Source organism: Pleurodeles waltl, chromosome 3_1 (genome assembly GCF_031143425.1).
Source record: "Pleurodeles waltl isolate 20211129_DDA chromosome 3_1, aPleWal1.hap1.20221129, whole genome shotgun sequence".
In the NCBI taxonomy this organism is placed as follows: domain Eukaryota; kingdom Metazoa; phylum Chordata; class Amphibia; order Caudata; family Salamandridae; genus Pleurodeles; species Pleurodeles waltl.
Window position 1 is genome coordinate 976,362,023 of NC_090440.1, and position 23,399 is coordinate 976,385,421.

Genomic DNA, 23,399 nt, shown 5'->3' on the forward strand with positions numbered 1-23,399 from the left:
CTGTCCTCTGGCTCCTCTTGAGTCAGTCCTTTTGATCCACCACTACTGCTTGGCACATGGGGTACCTCCCCCCCTGCACCCTCAGTACATCGTCCCTAGAATTTGTGTCAGTAGACTCTCCATTTGGATCCTCAGACTGCCCACTGGCAGTTCTGGCTGCTACCCAGTCCCTCAGCGCCTTCTGTAGCTCCTCCTTTTTGGTGAGGCCTCTGATCTGAACTTTGAGGTTTTTACAAACTGCTTTCAGTTTCCTCATGGAATAGGTTTCCAACCTATCCTCCTCAAAAACCAAATCCTGGGATGCAACTGAAGATGATCTTGATTGAGACATGATGTCATTGGGGTTCACTTCAACTCAAGATCAAAAGTAGGTCAAAGAGAAAAAAATCTAAAACAAACAACTGTATGTGGCACGTAGTGGTCTGCGATATGGTAGTAGTGTACACCAATCACTGTAGGCCAAGTGCAAATGCAAGTCCTATCCTCACCGCTGACAACCAATGTTAGAAATTGGGTCTCTAGTTGGCAGTCGGTTTGCACCCTGTCCAAGTAGGGACCCTCACTCTAGTCAGGATAAGGGAGATACCCGCTCAGATAACCCCTGCTCACCCCCTTGGCAGCTTTGCACGAGCAGTCAGGCTTATCTCAGAAGCAATGTGTAAAGCATTTGCACATAACCCACAGTAATAAGTGAAAACACTACAAAAGGACGCCACACCAGTTTTAGAAAAATATCCAATATTTATCTATATAAAACAAGACCAAATATGATAAAAAATCCAACATACAGTAATAAAAATATGAATTCTGCAAGATGTACTTAACAATACAGTTCCTTGAAGTCGATAACTGCACCTGCGGCTATCACGGCGTTGTGAACAACAAAACCAAAAGTTCAGGCTGGCCTTGGCGTCGCGGGCCAGCTGCGGTGTCGGGAAGACCCACAAACAGTACCTTGGATTCGCAGGGCATCGTGATCCTCGCGGTGAGCTCCGGAGAGCGGCGTCGGTTCCAGAGTAGGTGCAGGAGTCATCGGGCCCTTGAAGTCAAGCACCTCGGGGATCGAACTCCAAGCTGATGAAATCAGGGGCGCTGGCATGGATGGCGTCGGGGCTGCTGTACGAAGAGGGACGATGCGGCGTGCGGTGCCCACAGGTCACAGTGCAGGCAGCGGCTCGGTGATGGCATCCAGTGGCATCGGTGAGACCAGGGCTGCGGTGTGAAGCAGGGCGGTACAATGTGCGGTGTCCACAGGTCACAATGCAGGCAGCGGCATCGTCATTGAGGAAGCGCTGTCGTCGGTAGGCCCAAGCCAGCGGTGCGGGACGGGACGGTGCTTCGTGACCCTCACGAGCGGTGTCCACAGGCCACAGTGCAGGCAAGGATGCCTGGTGACAACACTGGAGCCGATGGTGCGGACGTCGGTGGACCGGGGCTGCGGCGTGGGATGGGACGGTGCTTCGTGCTCCTCACGAGCTGTGTCCACAGTCCACGGTGCAGGCAGCGGCGCCGGTGTCAGCAGGAGCGACGTCGTCGGGGATGCCCAGGCTGCGGTGTGAGCAGGTGACGTTGGAGTGCGGGGCCCACAGGTTGCGGTGCGAGCAGTGGCTCGGTGAAGTCGTCTGATGGCGGCATCGGGGAGACCAGGGTTGCATTGCGAAGTGGGGCAATGCGACTCCGTGTTGCATCGGCAGGTCACGGTGCAGGCCAGCGGCGTCTATGGCGGCGTCGCAGTGGTTTCTCCCCTTGAACAGCACAAAACACACAGTTCCCAGTGCTGCAGGTCGAGGAAACTGAAGTCTTTGGTGTCCCTGAGACTTCCAACAGGAGGCAAGCTCTACTCCAAGCCCTTGGAGAATTTTCTCAAGCAGGACACACAGCAAAGTTCACCCTTTGCACTCTTTTCAGGCAGAAGCAGCAAGTGCAGGCCAGTCCAGCAAAGCAACACAGCAAAGGGACAGTACTTCTCCTTCAGCTCTTCTCCTGGGCAGAGTTTCCTCTTGATTCCAGAAAGATTCTAAAAGTCTGGGGTTCTGGGTCTGCTTCTTATACCCAGTTCTGCCTTTGAAGTTTCCAAACTTCAAAGCAAAGTCTCAAGTGTTTGCAAGATCCTTCCTTGTCCAGGCCAGGCCCCAGACACTGACCAGGGGGTCGGAGACAGCATTGTGTGAGGGCAGGCACAGTCCTTTCAGGTGTGAGCGACCACTCCTTTCCTCCCCTCCAGCACTGGTGGCTAATCAAGATATGCAGGCTACACCCCAGCCCCCTTTGTGTCACTGTCTAGAGGAGAGGTGTGAACAGCCCAACTGTCAAACTGACCCAGACGGGGAATCCACAAACAGGCAGAGTCACAGAATGGATTAAGCCAGAAAATGCCTACTTTCTAAAAGTGACATTTTCAAACGCACAATCTTAAAATCAACTTTACTAAAAGATGTATTTTTAAATTGTGAACTCAGAGACCCCAAACTCCACATGTCCATCCGCTCCTAAAGGGAATCTACACTTTAATCAGATTTAAAGGTAGCCCCATGTTAACCTATGAGAGGGACAGGCCTTGCAACAGGGAAAAACGACTTTAGCAATATTTCACTGTCAGGACATATAAATCACATTACTATATGTCCTACCTTAACGATACACTGCACCCTGCCCTTTGGGCTACCTGGGGCCTACCTTAGGGGTGCCTTACATGTAAGAAAAGGGAAGGTTTAGGCCTGGCAAGTGGGTACACTTGCCAAGTCGAAGTTACAGTCAAAACTGCACATACAGACACTGCAGTGGCAGGTCTGAGACATGATTACATTGCTACTTATATGGGTGGCACAGCCAGTGCTGCAGGCCGACTAGTAGTATTTGATTTACAGGCCCTGGGCACCTCTAGTGCACTTTACTGGGGGCTTACCAGTAAATCAAATATGCCAATCATGGATACATCAATCAACAGTACAATTTCAATAGGGAGCAGTTGCACTTTAGCACTGATTAGCAGTGGTAAAGTGCGCAGAGACAATAAACCAGCAAAAACAACCTGAAAAAATAGGAGGAAGAAGGTAAAAAGTTTGGGGATAACCCTGCAAAAAGGGCCATTTCCAACACCACACTTCCTGCATTCCTTTCCCCAGGCAATGCACCCTTTATAGTCTGCATTGTGCCGCACCTGAAACATGCCTTCATGTTTTGTTTAAAATTGCGCATTTGCTTACTCCGAACACTACTGGATGAACCCTCTTTTCTTACGAATGAAATGCCACTGCTGCATGCATCTTTTTTCGCCATCTCCTTCATGTAGAATTCTGATTGCTCCACAACTTTAGCAATTTCAATTGTATCTTTAAGCGAAGGGTTCTTTGTAGCCCATAGACTTTCTTGTATTTTTTTGCTTCTACATTGTACAATAATTTGATCTCTAATCATTTTGTCAGTCATTCTCTCAAACTGACACTTATTGGAGAGTTGTCGCAATCTGGAAACAAAAGCATCAATGGACTCATCCACCTTCTGAGGTTGCGTGTAGAATTTATATCTACATTGCACTACACTTGTATCTGTAGAAAAGCGTTTCTTGAGTCGCAATTTCGCTTCTGTGTATACATCCTCTATTAATGTGCCATCTTCATTAGTAATAACTGGTAAGTATTTAAAGACATGTTGGCCTTCCTTCCCTAACACACTCATCAAAATGGCTTTTTTCCTGGTGGGTCTAAAAGTTTGACCATCAAGGGCTTCTAAATAATTTTCAAAAATGTCTATCCATTCCTCCCACTCAATGTCTGGTGGACCAATACCCTGTAAAAATAAAGGAGGTGTAACTATTGCAGCACTGTTACTAGTTAAGCTGAAACAGATTAACAAGAAAAAATCAATCATTGACATTTATAAAGCGCGCTACTCACCCGTGCGGGTCTCAAGGATCTAGGGGAAAGGGGGGGTTACTGCTGCTCGAAAAGCCAGGTTTTTAGGAGTCTCCGGAATGCGGAGTGGTCCTGGGTGGTCCTGAGGCTGGTGGGGAGGGAGTTCCAGGTCTTGGCTGCCAGGAAGGAGAAAGACCTCCCACCCGCCCTGGAGCGGCGGATGCGAGGGACGGCAGCGAGCACGAGGCCAGAGGAACGGAGGAGGCAGGTGGGGACGTAGAAGCTGAGGCGTCGGTTGAGGTATTCCGGTCCCTTGTTGTGGAGGGCTTTGTGTGCGTGGGTGAGAAGTCGAAAGGTGATCCTTTTGCTGACTGGGAGCCAATGCAGGTGTCTCAGGTGTGCGGAGATGTGGCTGTTGCGGGGTACGTCGAGGATGAGGCGTTTTGAATGCGTTGCAGGTGTTTTTGGAGTTTGGCGGTGGTCCCAGCGTAGAGGGTGTTGCCGTAGTCCAGGCGGCTCGTGACGAGGGCGTGGGTCACGGTTTTTCTAGTGTCTGCGGGGATCCAGCGGAAGATCTTGCGGAGCATGCGGAGGGTGAGGAAGCAGGCGGAGGACACGGCGTTGATTTGCTTGGTCATGGTGAGAAGAGGGTCCAAGATGAAGCCGAGGTTGCGGGCGTGGTCTGCGGAGGTCGGTGCGGTGCCGAGGGCCGTGGGCCACCAGGTGTCGTCCCAAGCGGATGGGGTGTTGCCGAGGATGAGGACAGTCAGAGTTCAGCTTTAGGCGGCTGAGCCTCATCCAGTCTGCGACGTCCTTCATACCCTCTTGTAGGTTGGTCTTGGCGCTGGCGGGGTCCTTGGTGAGGGAGAGTATAAGTTGGGTGTCGTCGGCGTAGGAGGTGATGATGATGTCGTGCTTGCGTACGATGTCGGCGAGGGGGGCTCATGTAGACATTAAAGAGTGTCGGGCTGAGCGATGAGCCTTGAGGTACGCCGCAGATGATCTCGGTGGGGTCTGAGCGAAACGGTGGGAGGTAAACTCTTTGGGAACGGTTTGAGAGGAAGGAGGAGATCCAGTCCAGATCCCGGTGGAGCGGAGGCGGGTGATTAGGGTGCGGTGACAGACGGTGTCGATGGCAGCCGAGAGGTCGAGGAGGATGAGGGCGACTGTTTCACCGTTGTCCATCAGGGTTCTGATGTCGTCTGTGACTGAGATGAGGGCGGTTTCCGTGCTGTGGTTGGTTCGGAATCCGGTTTGTGAAGGGTCGAGCAGGTTGTTGTTTTCCAGGAAGGTGGTCAGCTGTTTGTTGACGGTCTTCTCTATTACCTTGGCTGGGAAGGGCAGGAGAGAGATGGAGCGGAAGTTTTTCAGGTCGCTCGGGTCAGCCGTAGGTTTCTTTAGTAGGGCGTTGACTTCGGCGTGTTTCCAGCATTCGGGGAAGGTAGCAGAAGAAAAAGAAGAGTTGATGACGGCCTGGAGGTGCGGGGCGATGATGTCATCGGCTTTATTAAAGATGAAGTGAGGGCAGGGGTCCGAAGGGGCGCCGGAGTGGATAGAGTTCATGATGGATTTGGTTTCTTCAGTGTTGATGTGGGTCCAGTCGTTGAGGGTGATGGCCGGGGGTGCGGGTTTGGTGATGCTTGGTTGGGTCTGGTGTCCGAAGCTGTCGTGGAGGACGCTGATCTTGCGATGGAAGAAGGTGGCGAGGGATTCGCACAAATCCTGTGAGGGCGTGACGGCGTTGGCGTTGGAGTTGGAGAACTCCTTGACGATGCTAAAAAGTTCTCTGCTGTTGTGGCTGTTTTTGTCCAGTCTGTCGGTGAAAAAGTTCCTTTTGGCAGCGCGGATCAGGTGGTGATGTTCGCGGGTAGCGTTCTTGAGGGCGGTCATGTTGTCAGCGGTGTGGTCCTTGCGCCAGGCCTTCTCGAGGGCGCGACAAGTTTTCTTTGATTCTTTGAGGGTGTCAGAGAACCAGAGAGGTTTTTTGGTGTTGGCCTGTCGATGCGTGCGTTTGAGGGGAGCAAGGTTGTCTGCGCAGTTGGAGATCCAGTTCATGAGGCTGAGGGCTGCGCCGTTGGGGTCGGTGGTGAGGGTGGGTTGGTTGGCGGCGAGTGCGGAGAAGAGTTGCTCTTCGGGGATCTTGTTCCACTGTCGACGAGGGATGGGTTGAGTGCGGAGGTGGCGGGTCTCGCGTCGGAATGTGAAGTGGACACAGCTGTGGTCGGTCCAGTGTAGAGCGGAGGTGTGGCTGAAAAAGATGTGTTTGCTGGCGGAGAAGATAGGGTCAAGCGTGTGTCCGGCGATGTGGGTGGCGGTGTTCACCAGTTGCTTGAGGCCGAGGTTGGCGAGGTTGTCGAGCAGGGCGGTGGTGTTGGGGTCGTTGTTCTGTTCCAGATGGAAGTTGAGGTCGCCTAGGAGGATGTAATCCGGCGAGGCGAGGCCGTGCGGGGAGATAAAGTCGGCGATGGCGTCGCTGAAAGGGGCGCGCGGTCCGGGGGGACGGTAGACGAGGGATCCTCTGAGGGTGGTCCTGGGGTCGGTGCGAATCTGAAAATGCAGATGTTCAGCAGCGAGAGGGGTGTCTTCGGTGGAGGTGGTGACGCTGATGGAGTCTTTGAAGACGATACCTCCTCCTACTTGGTTGGTGCGGTCTTTTCTGGAGATCTTGTAGCCTTCGGGGATGGCAGTGGCGATGTCTGGAGCTGATGAGGCGGTCATCCAGGTTTCCGTGATGAAGGCGACATCCGGAGCGGTGGAGTCCAGGAGGTCCCAGAGTTCAACGGCGTGTTTGTGGACAGAGCGAGCGTTGACCAGGATGCATTTGAGGTGGTTGATGGCGCGTGGGCTGGTGGTCATGGTAGTTGCGTGGTGGAAGATGCGTTTGCAGGAGTTACAGGTGAAGGGTCCATGGGTGCGTTTGGGATGGGCTTGGAAGCAGGTGTTGGAGCGCCCGGGGTTGAGGGCGTGGAGGGTGGTGGGGTTGTAGCGGGTCAGCGGGGTACGGGAGAGCTGGGGACCAGGGGTCGTGGCGCTGGGCGCGGGCCAGGCGCGGACGTGCGCAGACGGAATGTGAAGTGGACACAGCTGTGGTCGGTCCAGTGTATTTTTAAAAAATAAATGTTTTTTGTGGTCCTCTCTCTATTACACTGATTGTAGTGTGTTTTGCAGTCCTTCTTCGATTTCCACACACAAAGACAACTTCTGGAAGACGCTGTCACGATACTCAGTTGCTCCAGATGGTTGCTATGAGAAGGAACACAGCGTTGCTTTGCTAGGTAAGATACACCGTAACCTGCAACCACCGTAACACGTTGCTGTAATGGGGTGCGCGTTGAAATCACACGATCCTCTTCACACTTCAACAGTTTCTGCTCGGGACGCGCGAATGAACATGCGTGGAACACGACTTCAGTACAGTCCAAAGTGCACGCGGCACATAAGCCGTTTGTGCGCGCGACACATCAATGAACGCGAAGAGCGTTCAATCTTGCCAGTTTACGCCGCTACTATGGGACATTACCGATCAGCCTTAGTGCTGAAAATTTTCAAAGGTCAGCATGCGTATGAAAGGCTACTTGAAACAGTTAATTCATACGTTGGCAACACCCGCTGAAAACGTGTGGCAGGGGAAACACAAATCAGTTCTAGTGCGGCACAGAATATAGCCAGGGTCCCGTAAGAAGGCAATAATGTGTATGAAAAGCTCACTTGTATACGAAAGGCTCACTAGTAGCAGTTGAGATCGCAGTAACCGTCAACATCAGCAATAAACCTTAAGATTTTGTGTGGATTTGCGCAGTGTGAATAACAATATTGTAAATGACACATTTCCACTGCCAAACATAAATGAGTTGATATCATTACTTAAGGGGGGATGTTTTTTTAGCAAGTTGGATTTAAAGAGTGCATACCATCAGATCAAACTGCACCCTGAGTCAAAGAAACTCACAGCTTTCGTGATCTCAGAGGGTATCTTCCAGTTCAATAGGATGCCTTTTGGGTTATCGTCAGCTGCGAGCGTATTTCAGAGAATGATGTCTAATATTTTTAAAGGTGTGGACAATGTCATGGTTTTCCAGGACGATATCTTAGTATTTGGCTCAACTATGTTTATTCACAATATTGCCCTGAAACAGGTATTAGACAAACTTAAGGTGGCAGGGTTGACCCTTAGAAAAGAGAAGTGTAAATTTTTGGTGAGGGAAATTGAATACTTAGGACATACACTCTCTGAGGAAGGTGTAAGGCCGAAGAATGACTTATTAAAGGCCATCAGTGATACTCCGCCACCATGTAACAAGGACCAGCTAAGATCATTCATGGGTCTTATAGAATACTACTCGAAATGTATCCAGAATTGTATTGCAGACAAGACTGATGGTTTGAGAAAACTATTTAAAAAAAATTTAATCAGGCTGTGTAAATGGGCCTGTTTTGTTGACAGTGTGTGCATGGCTGGTCTGCTTTTGCATATTTTCGCAGAGACACTGTTCTAGGCACTTCTCTGAGGTTGGATTCGGATAGCATGGACAATCGAGAGATCAAACTATACATTATACATAAACTTGTAGAAGGGCTTTAGTAACTGATCTGTTACAAGCATAAACCTGAGGTTTTACTGTGACGCAGACCCCCTGAGCAAGTTCAAAATGCATTGAGCAACCTAAGGCCTTGCAAAACCTGTTATGGATTTCAGAATCAAAGGGACCGCTCTTATTTGCAAATCAACAGCCTCAACGGTTATCTCAAGAACCCATTTGTATCCATATGAAAAGCTTTGAATTACTGAATTTTGTGCCAAGAAAACAAAAATTGAAATAGAAAATGTATTCATGTTTTGATGACCGTGTGATGAAAGATGCAAAAACTAAAAGAAATCAAAGGTCAAGTTACTAGTGAGAAATGTCCTGAATATCAAAAAGAGTCTCATAGTGAGGATAATAAAGTGGAGTGTGCAAGTGAGTTCAAATGGATCTTGGGCCCTCGTTACAAGGTTAGGGCTAAATTACTATCCCAGTGCATATAGTTTGCACAGGGCTCAGAATTACCAATTGTTTGATAATTATCACAACCTCACAGTTTTCATGATATATTCTGGCAGGTCAAACTTGCTGAAATTTATTGGGAGATAAGGCATGGAAAAAAGACAAAACATGTGGAATTCAGTGTGTTAAAACCCAAAACTGCATGTTATGCCTCATTTCTTTGTTGAAAATTCAGAGCAGCAGACAGACATTACTGTGTGGTATCAGGAGAAGTGTTTCTTGAGGGTGAGGAGGCTGTTGGGAGGATACCATCCATGTCATGTTCAACACATTATTCTAGAACTTGCAGTTTAACTGTTCGTTTTATAAGTATGAGTATACTATTGATAAGCAAAGCTCAAGGTGTCCTGCACCTTTGACAGTGTGGTGAGATCAAAACTTTGGCATATACTGACTGACCTGGGGGTTGATGGTGACCTGTTTTTATTCTTGAGAGTCCTCCACTGCAATCTTTCCGCCTTGGTCAGGTATGGTCCTTCAGGTGAAAGGATAGAGATGGATTTAGAATTGGATGGGGGTACGCCAGGGGTGCGTATTAGCCCCTCTGCTTTTCTTGTTATATGTTAATGGCCTGGGGTCCGTTTTGTCTGCCAGAGTTTCTGATGCCCCATCCATTGCAGGAAAAAAGGTCCCTGTATTGCTATATGGGGATGACCCTGTATTGTTGGCTAGAAACCCTAGTGGTTTTGAAGATCCTAATTGATGAATTTGTGTTATTTTTGGGATCCTTGGGCTTGGAAAAAAATCACTCTAAAACATTTATAATGGCATGTAATCCAGGGCAAACCAAGATGGGGGGTATCAAGTTGCAAGGTCAGTCTGTGGCATTTACCCCTGAATTCCCCTATTTCGGAGTGTTTTTTATTCAAAGGTGAATTGGGGACCTTGTACTTCTACTGTAAGGTGAAAATGTACTGGCTCCACTGAGTTTGTTTTTAGTTTGGCTTGCCACATTGGGAAAAAGCCCATAATACCTTTGTTGGAGGATTACAGGAGGAAGTGACTCCCTATTTTATTGTACAGTACTGGCTTGTTGAACTACGTACATCCCAAGCCCCTCCAAAGTGTGCAGAATACAGAGCTACCACCCTGCTCCACTTATATTGTTCATCTGGAGCTAGGGATGGAGTATGTAAAGGATGCTATTGATGTAGCCCCCCTATTGTTTTGGGGCTCTTTATGGACCAACCCCCGTGCTGGTTTTAATTAAGAAATAGTTCAGGATTGTCTGAAATGTGATACGGCATTGAGCATCCCCTGGCTCCAGTACTTTAAGTGGAGGCTGTGTGACCTGGGACAGCCACGAGTTTTTCACCAGCCTGATAGAATGGTTAGGCAATACTTGCTTCGGGTACAGTCTTTGTTTAAACAAAATAGACAAATCAGTAGAGAAATAACTGAGTGCCCTAAAACCACGATTAGAGAATGTTTCTTTGCACGTGTCACCAGGAATGGCCCCATTCTTGAGTTAAGTTGACTCCTCATGGGAGAGGATGCTACTCATGCGATTTCGTGAGATGGCATCTGAGCTTTCCAATGGGGAAGTTTGAGACGGTTAGCATTGTGACATGCCCCTGTGATGAAGTGTCACCCGAAAGCATGCAACGCTTTGTATTCTTTTGTAAATTTTATCAGGAACTTAGCAAGTTGTATTTGCTCCCTCTCGTCAAGAGCGGAGGTATTATAAATAATTTGGCTGTTTGGAATATTTGTAAACCTTGGGCTCTCCGTCCAACCGCATTAATATTTGCTGTTTTCTAAAGTATGCTGCAAAAAGGAGGAATTAATTGTTGTTTTCGTTGTTTTGTTATGTTTTGTTGATTTATTTGTACTGTTAGCAGCACTATGGTGTTGCTTGTTTATTTCTTTTGTATTTAAGCTATTTCCATTTGGATTAATACCTGAAAGGGGTTTAAGATGCATGAATTACAATATTATGGACCATCATTGATTGTTTTATTTATGATATAATCAATTTTAATATTATGATATATTTTAACTAGACGTGTAATGTTTGGTATTTGGTCTACTTTTACGGCCATATTCCTCGCCGAAATAAAGAAATGAAATGAAATGAAAAGTGAAGTATGGGTACCCGAGTGCCAGCACCTTCAGTGACAGAAAGAATTACTCACTAACTCTGTTGCTGATACGATTAGCCTACAGTTTCTGGTTAAAAGCCTAACATAAATGTTCATCGCCGAAGGCATAGTTATTGTGCACAGTAGCGGTAGCAATACTGATGCCAGTGACTGACAGCTGTACACATTTTTTTTGAAGGGCTTTACATCAATTGTATTTACAGTTGTGATCAGGGGATAACTGTATTCCCCACCACGAATTTAAAACGTAGTGGCATTATATCAGCGGGGAGTTTCGACATCGATAGTACTATGTCTATTTTATGTTTTTAAATGTATTTATTTTCGACATTTTCATAGCGTTATGTTTGGCGGTGTTATTATTTAGGCTAAAATAAGTCCTTGAATAGAAACAACGATCAAGATTAATTGGAAGTGAAGTGGAGCACTGGGTACCCAGGTGATGTCTTGACCCCGGGGAGAACTAGATTCCAGGGTGGGTGGAGCTCGGGGTAGTCGTCGTCCCAGGTAAGGGGATGTGGCTGCCTCTCTGCGCAGAACAGGCCCTGATTGGGTGGGCGTCTGCGTGTGCGGAAGCGGTGACGTCACGCTTCGTTTCCACGGTGATGGAGAGAGCGGGGGAGCTATGGGACTGCGCAAGGATGGGAGAGAGCAGCAGAGCAAGGACGACAACGAGAAACGGAGCACAGGAGCTGAGCACCGGAGTCTGTCGTTACCTGTCCACGCAGACCTTCCAGAGCGGCAGGAGCCCGTGTTTGCCCCTGACAGCAGGAGCCGGTCCGTTCCTCCAAGTCCCAGAAAAGCTGGAGTGTGTCTGTTCGTGCCTACTAAGTGCTTTCTGGGTGAGCTGGTGCACGTGAGTGGCACAATCCAATGACCCCAAGGATGGGGAGGATGTTTGTATCCCTTACTCCTAGGTAGGGCGTGGACCCTTCCTCGCGCCCCGGTTAATCCTAGGAGCACCAGTATCCTGTGTATCTCCAAACCAAACACTTCGGGAGTAGCAAAATGTCGCCGTTGATCCTGCTGAAATAGCTCAAACCCTAGTGTAATCGGGTGGTAGGAACTAGTCAGAACAACCCTAGCGTCTCAAGCTCCCTGCCAATCTCGCAGGGAACAGAAGCGACTTCGCCACCATTGAAGGCGCCGAAACCCATTCATATTTCTGTGACAGCCTTTCTGCCCCCTATAAGAATTATACTCCAGTGACTGTGCACCAATCTTTAAGGCATTATCGGGGCATGTGTCTGTGACCCCGGACTTCAGTGGGCAAGATTATGAGTGGAGAATCCGAGCAGATAACGACAGCTAGTCGTGATATGCCTTCGGAGATCAGACAACAGGCTCAAGGAGGTATGGACTTGTCCTCAACGCCTGAGTGTCACAGGACAACAGCGGGCATCGAGGTGAGAGTAGGAGCTGGGTACCAGAAGACCACATCTGGTAGTGATATGTTTCCGGTGTCTTGCCAAGAAGAATCATTGGAGGGCATCAGTCCGTCTCCAGAGTGCAGGGACACGACAATCTCACCCAGCAGCGGTTTATCTCATAAGTCTGTGCACCTGTCCACCCAAGGGGGCGGCGATCTATCTCCAGAATGCGACCACCAGAAAGACTCTGTGAATGGTGACCCATCTCCAAGATCTGAGCATCAAGCAACGCTCGAGGGCAGCAGTCCATCTTCAGGGCCCAGGCACGAGAGGACCAAAGAAGACAGAGATCCATCCACAGGGCCTGAGCGCCAGCCACCCCAACGGGCCACAGATCTCTCTCCAAGGCATGACTTCCAAAGGACCTCAGGAGACTGCAGTTCATCTCAGCAGCCTGGACTCCAGAGGGGGCGAGAGAGTGGCTGCAACAGTCCTAGTTCAGGGAATGAGGGGGCCTCACTGGACAGTGGAGTGCCTGAAGGAATTGAGCACAAGAGGACCTCCATGGGCCTCAGTCGAGGCCAAGGGCACCGTCAGCAGAAAAGCCTTACAAGCAGCAGCCCAAGCCAGAGGCCTGGTTCCAGCTCAGGACTGGAGGTGGCTGAGGCCCGACGCAGGCTGCTGGAGGTGGAGGGCCGGCGCCTGGTGCTGTCCCAACTGGAGAGCCATATTCAGCAGCTGCACCAAGTCTTCATCCAGACAGAGTTGCGTGTTGTTGGGTGCGGAGATGGTATTGACCGCCTGGGCACTGGCATGTCCCAGGCTGAAATATATATTACAGCCCATGGGCAGCGCCTGAAGAAGAGTTTGCGGCGCCAGAAGAAGCCACGGCTGCTGGTCTCAGCACTGGGACTTACTGGCTGCATGCCATGGCCTAGTAAACTGCATCGAAGGGCCGAGCCTCGAGAGAGAGTGCCACATTCCCCTACTCCTCGACGAGGCCTTCCCACAGCTCCATGTGCCATCCTTAGACTGGTGAGAAAGAAGAGAACAGAAGACCGGAGGGACATCTGAGATATGCCATTATCACCAACTCCCACGTGGGCCAGATGCATACCACTGCTAACAGTTCATGACATTGGTAGAGAACTCATCCCATGCTACATCATTCATAACACTGGCAAAGCACAAGCCTGTAGGATTGAGGAACCCACTTTCCATGCCAAAGAGCCCATCACACTGGAACAGTTTCCACCTTATGCCCTACCATGAATCTTGTTGCCTCATCTTGTCTGATAAGAAATGAAAATGCACCGCTAAGATGCACACCCTATTTTCATGTTCTTGGTGGTCTTTGGTTTATATATATAGTCATCGTTTTGAAGGTACATTTGACTGAGACAGAGGTGTTATCGCTGTCATTTCTGAAACTAAGAAAATTGGATATTCATAGACTCTGCTCAGTGTGCAGACATTGGGCCATGCTGGTGCTTTCTCTCCAGAAGTAGAAAATCCATAACGCCTCTGGCATGTCAGTGGTGGTGTGAGATCCCCAGTTGACTAAATACCAGGCATGTGTGAGCTGCCTTCAGCAAGCAGGACTGCTTCTAGCTATGATCGAATTTAAACAAAAACTAAGAAATAACCTTTTTGACGAACCGAAAACAAAGAAAAGTGAAAACAAAACGTTTTAAAGGTAAATAAATAAAAAATAGTTACCATTTAAATGTGACAATTAGTGTGTGTGTGTGTATGTGTATATATATATATATATATTAAAAAAAGGTTGCAAGGAAGTTATAGTTAGGGTCCAATTTTACACACACAAAACCATAGAAAAGAAATTCAGCTGTTAGGAGTTATTTCAAGTAACTATAACTCATGCTCTAAGATAACTATAGCTCACACCCTCGCCATGCACGGTTTTTGCATCAATAATTTTACAGCAAATGTTACATTGGTATTATCAATAATGTCATAAAAGATGTCATGTGTGACGTAGTATCTGGGATAATGAGCAGCGCATGGCAAGAGCACGAGTTATAGTTACCTTAAGACACGAGTTATAGTTACTCAAAATAACTCTAACTATAACACCAGAATTTCTATGATTTTGTGCATGTAAAATCTGAACCTAACTATAACATCCTTGTAACTTTCGTTTTTTTTTTAGTGAATTTCCCCAAAAATTGCAGCTCCAGCCCCCGACTTGCCAATCATTGTCCAAGACCATGCCCCTGCGCCTTCATTACAGTCCTGTGTGGCTGTTGTTCTGCCACTGCTCTTCTCGCCTGCCCTGAACTGTTAGGTTTCTGCCCCAGCCACCTCCTCCCTGCCTTCTGTTGTCTGAGTCCATGAACCAGCCCCCTTAATCCTGCCCTGCATGGTTTTATGGACTCCCACTGCCCTCCATTTAGCTTGATATCCCTTCCCACTCATCCTGCCCTCTATTTTCCATTTCTATGCCCCATCATTGCCCTCCTGCTTAGCCTCTGTGCTTAGCTTGCTGCCTCTGCCCTCTGATGTCTGTGTGCATGCTACTGTACCCTCCTTTTTGGGCATCATGTTCCATGGACCTGTCACTGCCCCTCCTATCTACTCTGAGTGTTCTGTTGAACTGCCACTGCCCATCCCACCTGTCTAGCATTATCAGATGGCTGCCGCCTGCCCCTGCCACCTTTACCCTTCCTGTCCGAGTTTCCTGCCTCTATCCCCTCCCTTCTGTCCTCCATGGTCCAAGTTGCTGCCACTCACTTCTGCCCTCTATGCTCTGTTGTGCTGCAACTGCTCCTCCTGCCTATCCTGCACGGTCTGTTGTGAAGCCCCTTCCCCTGTCCTCTCTTGTCTCTGTCCAACCCTACCCCTTCCCTCTGTCCACCATGGTCCTTTGTGCATGCCCCTGCCCTCTTCTAAGCCCAAAATCACTGTTATGCTGCCACTAAACCACCTGCTTGTCATACATGGTCTTCTGTGCTGTCACTGTACCTCCCACCAGCCCTGTGCGATCATCTTGCTGCCCCTGACCACCTCCCGCCTTCCCTCTGTTGTCTGTATGCCAGTATAGTCTCACTGTTGCCCTCCATGGTGTACTGTGCTTCCAATGCCCATACTGTCTGCCGCCTATCGTCTGCTTGCTACTCCTGCCCTTCCTCCTTGCATCCTACCCTCTGTTTTCCATGTGCAGGCCCCTATCCCCTTGCTCCTGCCCTTCATGGTCCATTATGCTACAACTGTCCTTCCTGTCTGTCCGGTATGGTCAGCTTGTTGTCCTTGCCTTTTTCCCCTCTGCTTTCTTTTGTCCATGTGCATGGCCCTGTCCCCTCCCTATTGCTTTCCAAAAAACATTGGGAGTCTCTTGCATGAATCTGGTCCATTGTCTTGTATGGTTGTACTGTCTCTCATTCTTCCATTCTGCTATCAATGGTCTGTTATGTTGCCAGAGTCTCTGGTGCTTGTTGTGCTTGGTTGGATCATTGCTCCTGCCCCCCTTTTCCCTGCCATCCATGGTCTAGTGTGTTGCCCCTCCTGCCTCCCCACATGGTCATCTTGTTGTCTCTGCTCCCTCCTCCCTGCCGTCAGTTATCCGAGTCTGTGCCTTTGACCTCTGCATCCACCACAGTATTCTAATTAACAACTAGATTGATAACATTCTATATTTCTTACAAAAGTGTGGCACGCCTGACATCATCTTGATGTAATCAAAACTGTAATACCTGAAGATGAGAGGGTCTTATTCTGAAATAAATTTTGTTTAGTGCTCTATAAAACTAAAATGAGGACATATTTTCTTTCTCAAATAGTGTCAAAGTTTTTTTTTATTGTTTGCTGTTTTTGTTGTTTCATCTAGTTGATCACTTGGTTATATGTTACACTTAGGGCAGAGGATGTGGTGTTACGGCCACAGATGCAGGCTTTGCATCTGGGCAACCAGGTTCGAGTTTCGACGTCAGATCAATATCCTGTGATTCTGGGCAAATCTCTTCATGCCTAAAACCAAAATGAATGTGGCTTTTGTTAATGTAACTGATGCTCAAATAAAGCCCTCCAGTACCTTTTGGGTAACATATGCGCTATATAAAACTGCAAAAAAAAAAAAAAATTGTGTTTGCACAGTTTTGTCATTGGGCTGTACTTGGACTACATTTGGGTGATATTTGTGCTATATTCGAGTTTTTTTTTCTCTGGTGGCCATTTTGGGAGGCTTATTTGTAATGAAGTTCCCTAATTTCCTCATTTACTGCTGTATCCTCAGTAGAAAATGCTTTCAGTTTTCCACTTTTATTAAGATGGTGTTCACATGTTTCACACTTTTGGCATTAATTCAGAATGTTAGCACTCTAGTTGCTTATTAGAAAACTTTGGTAAAGCTGCTGATCACCAGGGAGTTAACTGACAGTGTGCTGCTGGTACTGAAAGTCCATGTTTCAGTCTGCATGTCATTATGTTCTAATGAAACAGAAGAGGGAGATATTTGAAAACTCAATTTAAAACATCCCTTGATTTTTCTTTCTACAGCGCCATTATTTCATTGACAAAATGATCCCCCTCATTTTGTTCCTTTCTAAATTAAATGTTTTAAATTTTACCAGTTTGATTCAATCAAGATGGCATCAGGGTGCCACACTTTTCTCATAAGTAAGACTGTTAGCGCTCTAGTTGTTCTTTAGAATACCCTGGGAGGCTGCAGTAAAACACAAGGGAATCAACTGATAGGCTGCTTTTCTTGGAAGTACGTGTTTTACTGAAAATGTTAGACTTCATTCTCATATGGCAGAGAAAGATAGTGTGAATTTACAGAAAATATGCTCTCATGTTAGCTTCTCAAACACCTTCCATAACCTCTAAGGGAAAATCATGAGAAAACAGTTTTCTCTAAAAATGATTCTTGAAACCCCAGTTGAAGGCTTTTTTCACAGGTTAAAACACCCGAGAACACACCTCAATTCCTAGAATTAGTATGGTACTATCAACAAATGATTTATATTGTAACTAAAATCCATTATTACCCTTTATACATTCTCCTTTTTGTGACCCTCAAAATCTGTCATTCAGTACAGTGCATTTCAGTGGGGTGCTATCATGTATATTCATCCAAAGATGACTGCCAGCACTTCCAGGTTGAAGTGCTGACAGCCAGTCGGATCTCACCATGAGATCTGTGCTTAGGGTGCACCCAGATATCTATATTTCTTTTACCTTTTAATAACTCCAAAACTACCAAATGGATTTATTCCAAATAACAAAAATCACTATGTGTGCACCAATATCTAGCTTCCAGACAAATTTGGTGTAATTCCGTTCAGAGGTTTGGGATGTAGTTGTGTCTAAAGACCTAATGGGAAAATGCATGGGGAAAATGTGTTTTTTGGACTCCCCCTTTTTCTCACCCCTGTTTGACAGATCACCCCAAAACTTTAAATACAGCAAAAGCTGACTATTAATTTTTAACATATTGTGAACATACGTCAAACGGCGCCAAAGTTATTAGCAAAACAAAAAATGCTTTTTGTATTGAAACTGGGTCTTAACTGTAGGTAATATAAATATATATAATAGCATTGTGACCTTAGTTGAATGGGCAGTGGTGAATTTAAGGTACAGGTATGGGTTATTTTTAGGGTTAGATTTAAGACTCTAGTATGAATGATGGTGTCTTGTATTTTCACCATGAAATGTTACCTTTAAAAAGTCACGGAGAGTTCTTAATTTTGGGAATATTATGAGTGTACATCTTCATTTTGGTATTTATTTCCACACAGGTACCTACCAAACATCATTCAGCAGCGAGCAACCTTCAGCCAAAGAAACTCTTTTGAAATATTAGGGACTTTTGTTCATTATTCTTAGAGACTTTTAGCCCACCATTTACCACATTTTGACCACACTAGTACGCCCAGAGGATTATCTGAGAACCAAACCATACGTCAAAAGCCAACCACAATGTTCTAGAATGTTCTGACATGATTCCCACAGAACCAAGAGAGAGCAACGATATGCCAGAATGTATCAACGTTGTAGCGGTATGGCCACGAGAGACTCACAATCTCCAGAGTACACGGATACCATATTGTAACAGCCAAGAGACACTCACTGTGTGCCAGAGTTTACCCACACTACGGACCAGGCCAAGAGACACCCACAATGTGCTTAAGTGTGCCAACTGAACAGCATACCGGCAACCCCAGCAGATAACTACAGTGTGCCACCCTGTCATGGCAAAGAGGCAACCACAATGCACCTGAACGTTCCTACACCTTATTGGCATGTCCAAAAAACAACCACAATGTGCCAGAATGTAAGTACACAGTCCTAGCACTGCCTGAATGTCTTCGCAGTGTGAAAGAGTGGAATCATACCAGCACGCTCAAAATACCGCCGCAATGGCCAAGATAATTTGTCCTCTTCCGTGATTGTGCAGAATCGCCAAAGATTGTAACTAACAAAATCAAAAATGCTGGCAATTCACAGGAAATCTGTGACCATCAAAATCCAGGTTGGTAATTCACAGTGAAATCTGTGGACAAAGTTTGCCTCCGTGCTACAGCTGAGACCACAGACTGTCACATGACCTGGTTATAATCTATGTGGATCAGGTTTGGGATCCCTCATCGCTGAACTAGTACTCCCCTCCAGAGGCCTGCAGACACCCCAGCTTGCTGGAATGGACATGCCTGACTCCCTATCCGGCCTGCCTAGTTGGAGGTTGTTTGGGTGCAATGCACCTAAGTCAGCAGACTTCCTGTGTGAGAACCACCCATGGCACGAGAAGCAGGGTGCTGTGGGCGCTCTCTGCCAAAGGTGCTGGGCACTTTGCTGCTGCGTGATCTTCTCCTGTATCTGTTTTACCTTACAGGTGGTATCTTGCTAGGGTTAACCATCTGGAAACGTCCTGCCCTCGTCAGATTCAGGGCAAATCATCTGAATCTGATTTTGGGCTGGACTTCCTGGGCAACCCGCTCAGATTACCACACAGGACCCAGACTCTGCTGTGTAACATTGGTTTGTCATGCATGTTCTTTTGTGCCTCGTGGGTTTGTCCTTCAGGAACAAAACCTATGCGAAATCAACATGGGTACTGCCTAGAAATATCCGAATGTATTTGGCTATCGGGGATTAATTGAGAAGTCTGCAGAATCTCAAAAGCAAGATGCCTTCATAGTCAATTAGCCAGCCCAGATGTTGTTCTTGTACTGCAATCACCAAAACATTTTTTAAGTGAGCAAGATTTGTAACTCAGAAGAATATAGATCTGCCAGTGTTTTTAATGACGTGCACAATCCCAATTTTCCAAAGGCATTTGAAATGCCAAGTAAGCAGTTTTTAACGGATTCAGGTGTTTGTGTCACTGATACATTTTGAAAGAAACCTTTCTATCCGGAAAACTAAGCATCCTTTTAAGCGTAAGACGTTCACAGTCCTGGTGGGGGCAGTAGAGGACTTCTTTTATTTGCTGAAAAATTGACTTGAAAACCAAAACGTCTAACTTGCTCGCAATGCCCTTACTATGCTGGGCAGCTCTCCTCACTTTCTCAGGTTGTAGACGCTGGGAGGGAATGCAGGAGACGCCACCCCCACGCCCTTCTCGCTGGGACATGTTTTTTTATAATTATAAGATGTGCTTCTTTTCCCCACAGAGAAAGCGCTCACAACAGTGCACTCCTGTGCAAAACAGAAGACTGCTGCCAAGGGAGGGTGTTGTCATATTTCCCTTGCTTTGTAATCTGCTAGTTATATTCATTTCCGTGCTCGGTGTCGGGGTGAGAGTGGACGAGTCATACGCCCCTCCCCTAGACTAATCAAGCAACCAGCGATGCGATGTGGGGCTGTTTGCCGTCAGCTCAAAATTGCAGACACAGTCTACTTATCAAGCACTTTAATGTTATCCGTGGATCCCGTACCCATCCATTGCCCTAAACAGGCTTTCAAAATTGTTCGATGCAATTACGTCACAGCAGTAAGCCTTTTTCCACTGCTGTGACGCAACTCTATTCCGTTTTGGAGAAGTACCTCCCGACCCCCTTTAGTCTGTCTGTTTTCCGTATTTAACATCCCACAGATTACAGGAGTGGACGGGCTTGGAATAGCATAAACTTGCTGACGTATAACTGTGAATAAAGGGGATGTTTCCACCTCGGGTTCAGAGTGATAGTTTAGACAACTCAAGCTTTACTCTTGTCGTCTATTTTATGTCACTCAGAACCCCTGGGTGCAATAATATAACTGTTATTCACAGTTACCCATCGATATGCACATATGTAATACTGACTAGAGTATATGTATTTCCACCGACATGGCATTAATGTGTGTGTTTATTGGGTGTAGTAGGGTAGTTGTAGATGCAGAACCTTATTCACAAAGGTAAGTTCCGTTATACAGTCATACGCTTGCATTACGCTTACCTTTTTCATGCCTACCAGGAATTCAGTAAGAAAATTCTGTCAGGCACTGGCCCTTTTACATGTGCAGAGGTCTGTCATGCGTGAAAAGCTCTCTATACCTATATCCATGACCATCCAGGGGTGAGAAAACCGGTGTTCCGAGGCGTGGTCAGTTTTGGAAGATTGTGAACGCCCACACAACAAGTATTTCCACTCTGGCAACAGTAGGATTTTTACCAGCTAAGTGCTGGGACAAATTCTTGCCGATAGAGTGAAAGAGAATGGATCACCCCTATGTTTGCTGGGGGTGTAAGGGAAGGGTCTCTCATCGAGGAAAAGAATTCCATGCAGAGAAAATAAAATGTTTATTTGCACGGAGGATCCTATTTCCCACTCCCCCGTGTGGAGTTCTCCAATACTCTGTACAGAGAGAACAGGACCCAGCATGGAAAGTGTCATGACTTTCTCACAAGTAAGCTTTGAAACTTGTGCCTGGCCCAGATTTCCAGGCATGCTCTTGGGAATGTTTGTGAATGCTGTAAAAAAAGAAAACCATATAGAGGCAGTGATTTCTGGCCATACTAACTTTATTAGTGAATAGGCCCTCATGTGTTTTTAGTTCAGATCAATCATAGGGTCTAATTTAGAACTCAGCGGAATGGTTACTCCGTCACAACGGTGATAGATATCCCATCCGCTGAGATCTAAATCCCATTCTATCCTATGGGATTTAGGTTTCAGTGGATGGGATATCAGTCACTTTTGTGACAGAGCAACCTGTCCACTGAGTTCTAAATCAGGCCCATAGTCTGAAAGTAATCAGCCATGTGTAACGTACACCTGGGATCCTTGATACATTTCCAGGATGTCTAGATAAAATTAATTTACATACCATAGTATAGAACTATATTGTTGGGTCTGGATGTAGGAAAGGTTAAGGCCTATAGTCAGTTTAATGCAAAGGTGTCCAAGATGATTCCAGGAGGATTGGCTGTATGCCTGAATAAAAAGGATAACCTTCAATTATGTAAATTGGTTTCATTGACCTTTGTTGTGTGCAAATCTGTCTTATGGTAATTTGCCAAAAGCAAGACATGGGTCTAGACATCCTAGGTGTACGTTGGACATCCCTGGTCTAGTGGTAAGATGATAGGAAAGTCTGAAATCACGTGTCACATAAATGAACATTCTAGGTTATAGCACAGCTTTCTGTCTTTGGTGGCTCCTTAGTGCAAACACATGCTGCATGTAATTCTAAATTAGACAACTGTACACTACTAAAATGCTGCATTTTGAGTAGCTTGTAGCTGATTAAAATCGACCGAGGAGAATCCTAGCTAGTACCTGAGAGAGGCCTCGTTATAACATCAACCCCCATATCCCTATGCTTTCCTCCCTTAATAGCGGTCTGTGAAGGTCACAGAGTTCTAGTAACGAACTAGAGTGTTCACCTGGCTCAAATAATGTGCCTGCACTGGTAGGTATCCTGCTGTAGAAGCAGTCATAGAATCATTCACTCTCCAGCGCAGAAGGCTGAATATGTATATGGAAATGTTTCTCATCTCTACTGCTACAACTTCTTGAATTAAACAAATTATTGAAAGCACCCCTTTCCTTGTGTTTGTATCATATATTTAAAATGTTCCAATTATTTGAAAATGTTGTAGTCCATGACTGTTTTCTGTTTTAAAAAGTTGCCTCATTGTTATGTCTAATTTACAATGTTGCCTATTAATTAATGTAATTATTTTCAAATGTAATTTTTAATATAGTCATTATAAGGTATACAGAGACGTTCCTATCGACAAAATATACATTTTTAAGTGTTTTTTTATATTTGTCTTGCATTTAATCCTTGATAACAATGGATTTAAATCTAGTGCATATTCAAGCATGGAGATGCAAGTATTGACAAAAAGAAGTGGGAAAATAAAAAGTCAAATTGAGACCTCCAACTAAAACTTACTTGGAGGAGTTCACTGCTTACAGGAGAAAAAAACAGTTTATTTTAAGAGCGAGATATATCTGCAAATAGATTCCTTCATCTCCAAAAAAATGTTCTACCATGCATTTAGATTAAAAAAAAGAAAAAGCTTATGTTTATCTAAATATGGCTGTTTTAAAATTTTTAAGTAGAAATAATACCAAGAAAAAGTAAAGCACCAATCTTAGTCAATGGTCACGGTAGATCGAGACTTAGACAACATTTTAGCCTAATCATGATACAACAGCAGACGGATACACCAACCAGGTTTGTCCCACCTAAAGATTTTACCTCCTGACTTAGGGCCTGATTACGACCTTGGCGGATGGCATCCCGTCTGCCGTATTACAAGTTCCATTATATCCTAGGGAACTTGTCAAATGGTGGGCGGGCTATCAGTCTCATTTGTGACGGAGTATCCCATCTGCTAAGGTTATAATCAGGCCCTAAGTCGCTTAGGTCCCAAACAACCAAGAGTACACTTCTAAAGCCACACAAGACCTCAGGGAAGGCACTTAGAGACTCACAAGGTTTCAGGTAGAGGTAAACAATTTGGTTCAGTCTAGGTCCTTTTGCACTAGTCAGCTGGGTACTTCCAGAAAAATCCTCTTGCTGCTTGTTTTCCCCCCGTAGCCACACAGTGGCCAGCCAATTGACCTTGGAGTC

General features: G+C 46.3%; 1 protein-coding gene across 1 annotated transcript; it reads left to right on the forward strand.

Moving 5' to 3' along the window:
- Positions 1 to 11,623: 11,623 nt before the first annotated feature.
- TRNP1 (TMF1 regulated nuclear protein 1) lies at positions 11,624 to 22,378 on the forward strand. Its single transcript, XM_069224074.1, has 2 exons — positions 11,624 to 14,067; positions 18,131 to 22,378. Exon 1 carries the CDS (start codon positions 12,279 to 12,281, stop codon positions 13,443 to 13,445), a length of 1,167 nt encoding a protein of 388 aa, XP_069080175.1. The 5' UTR covers positions 11,624 to 12,278; the 3' UTR covers positions 13,446 to 14,067; positions 18,131 to 22,378.
- The last annotated feature ends 1,021 nt before the right edge of the window (positions 22,379 to 23,399 follow it).

Coding starts and splice junctions, on each gene's coding strand:
- TRNP1 (XM_069224074.1), top strand. CDS start 12,279: ATGAGTGGAGAATCCGAGCAGATAACGACAGCTAGTCGTGATATGCCT.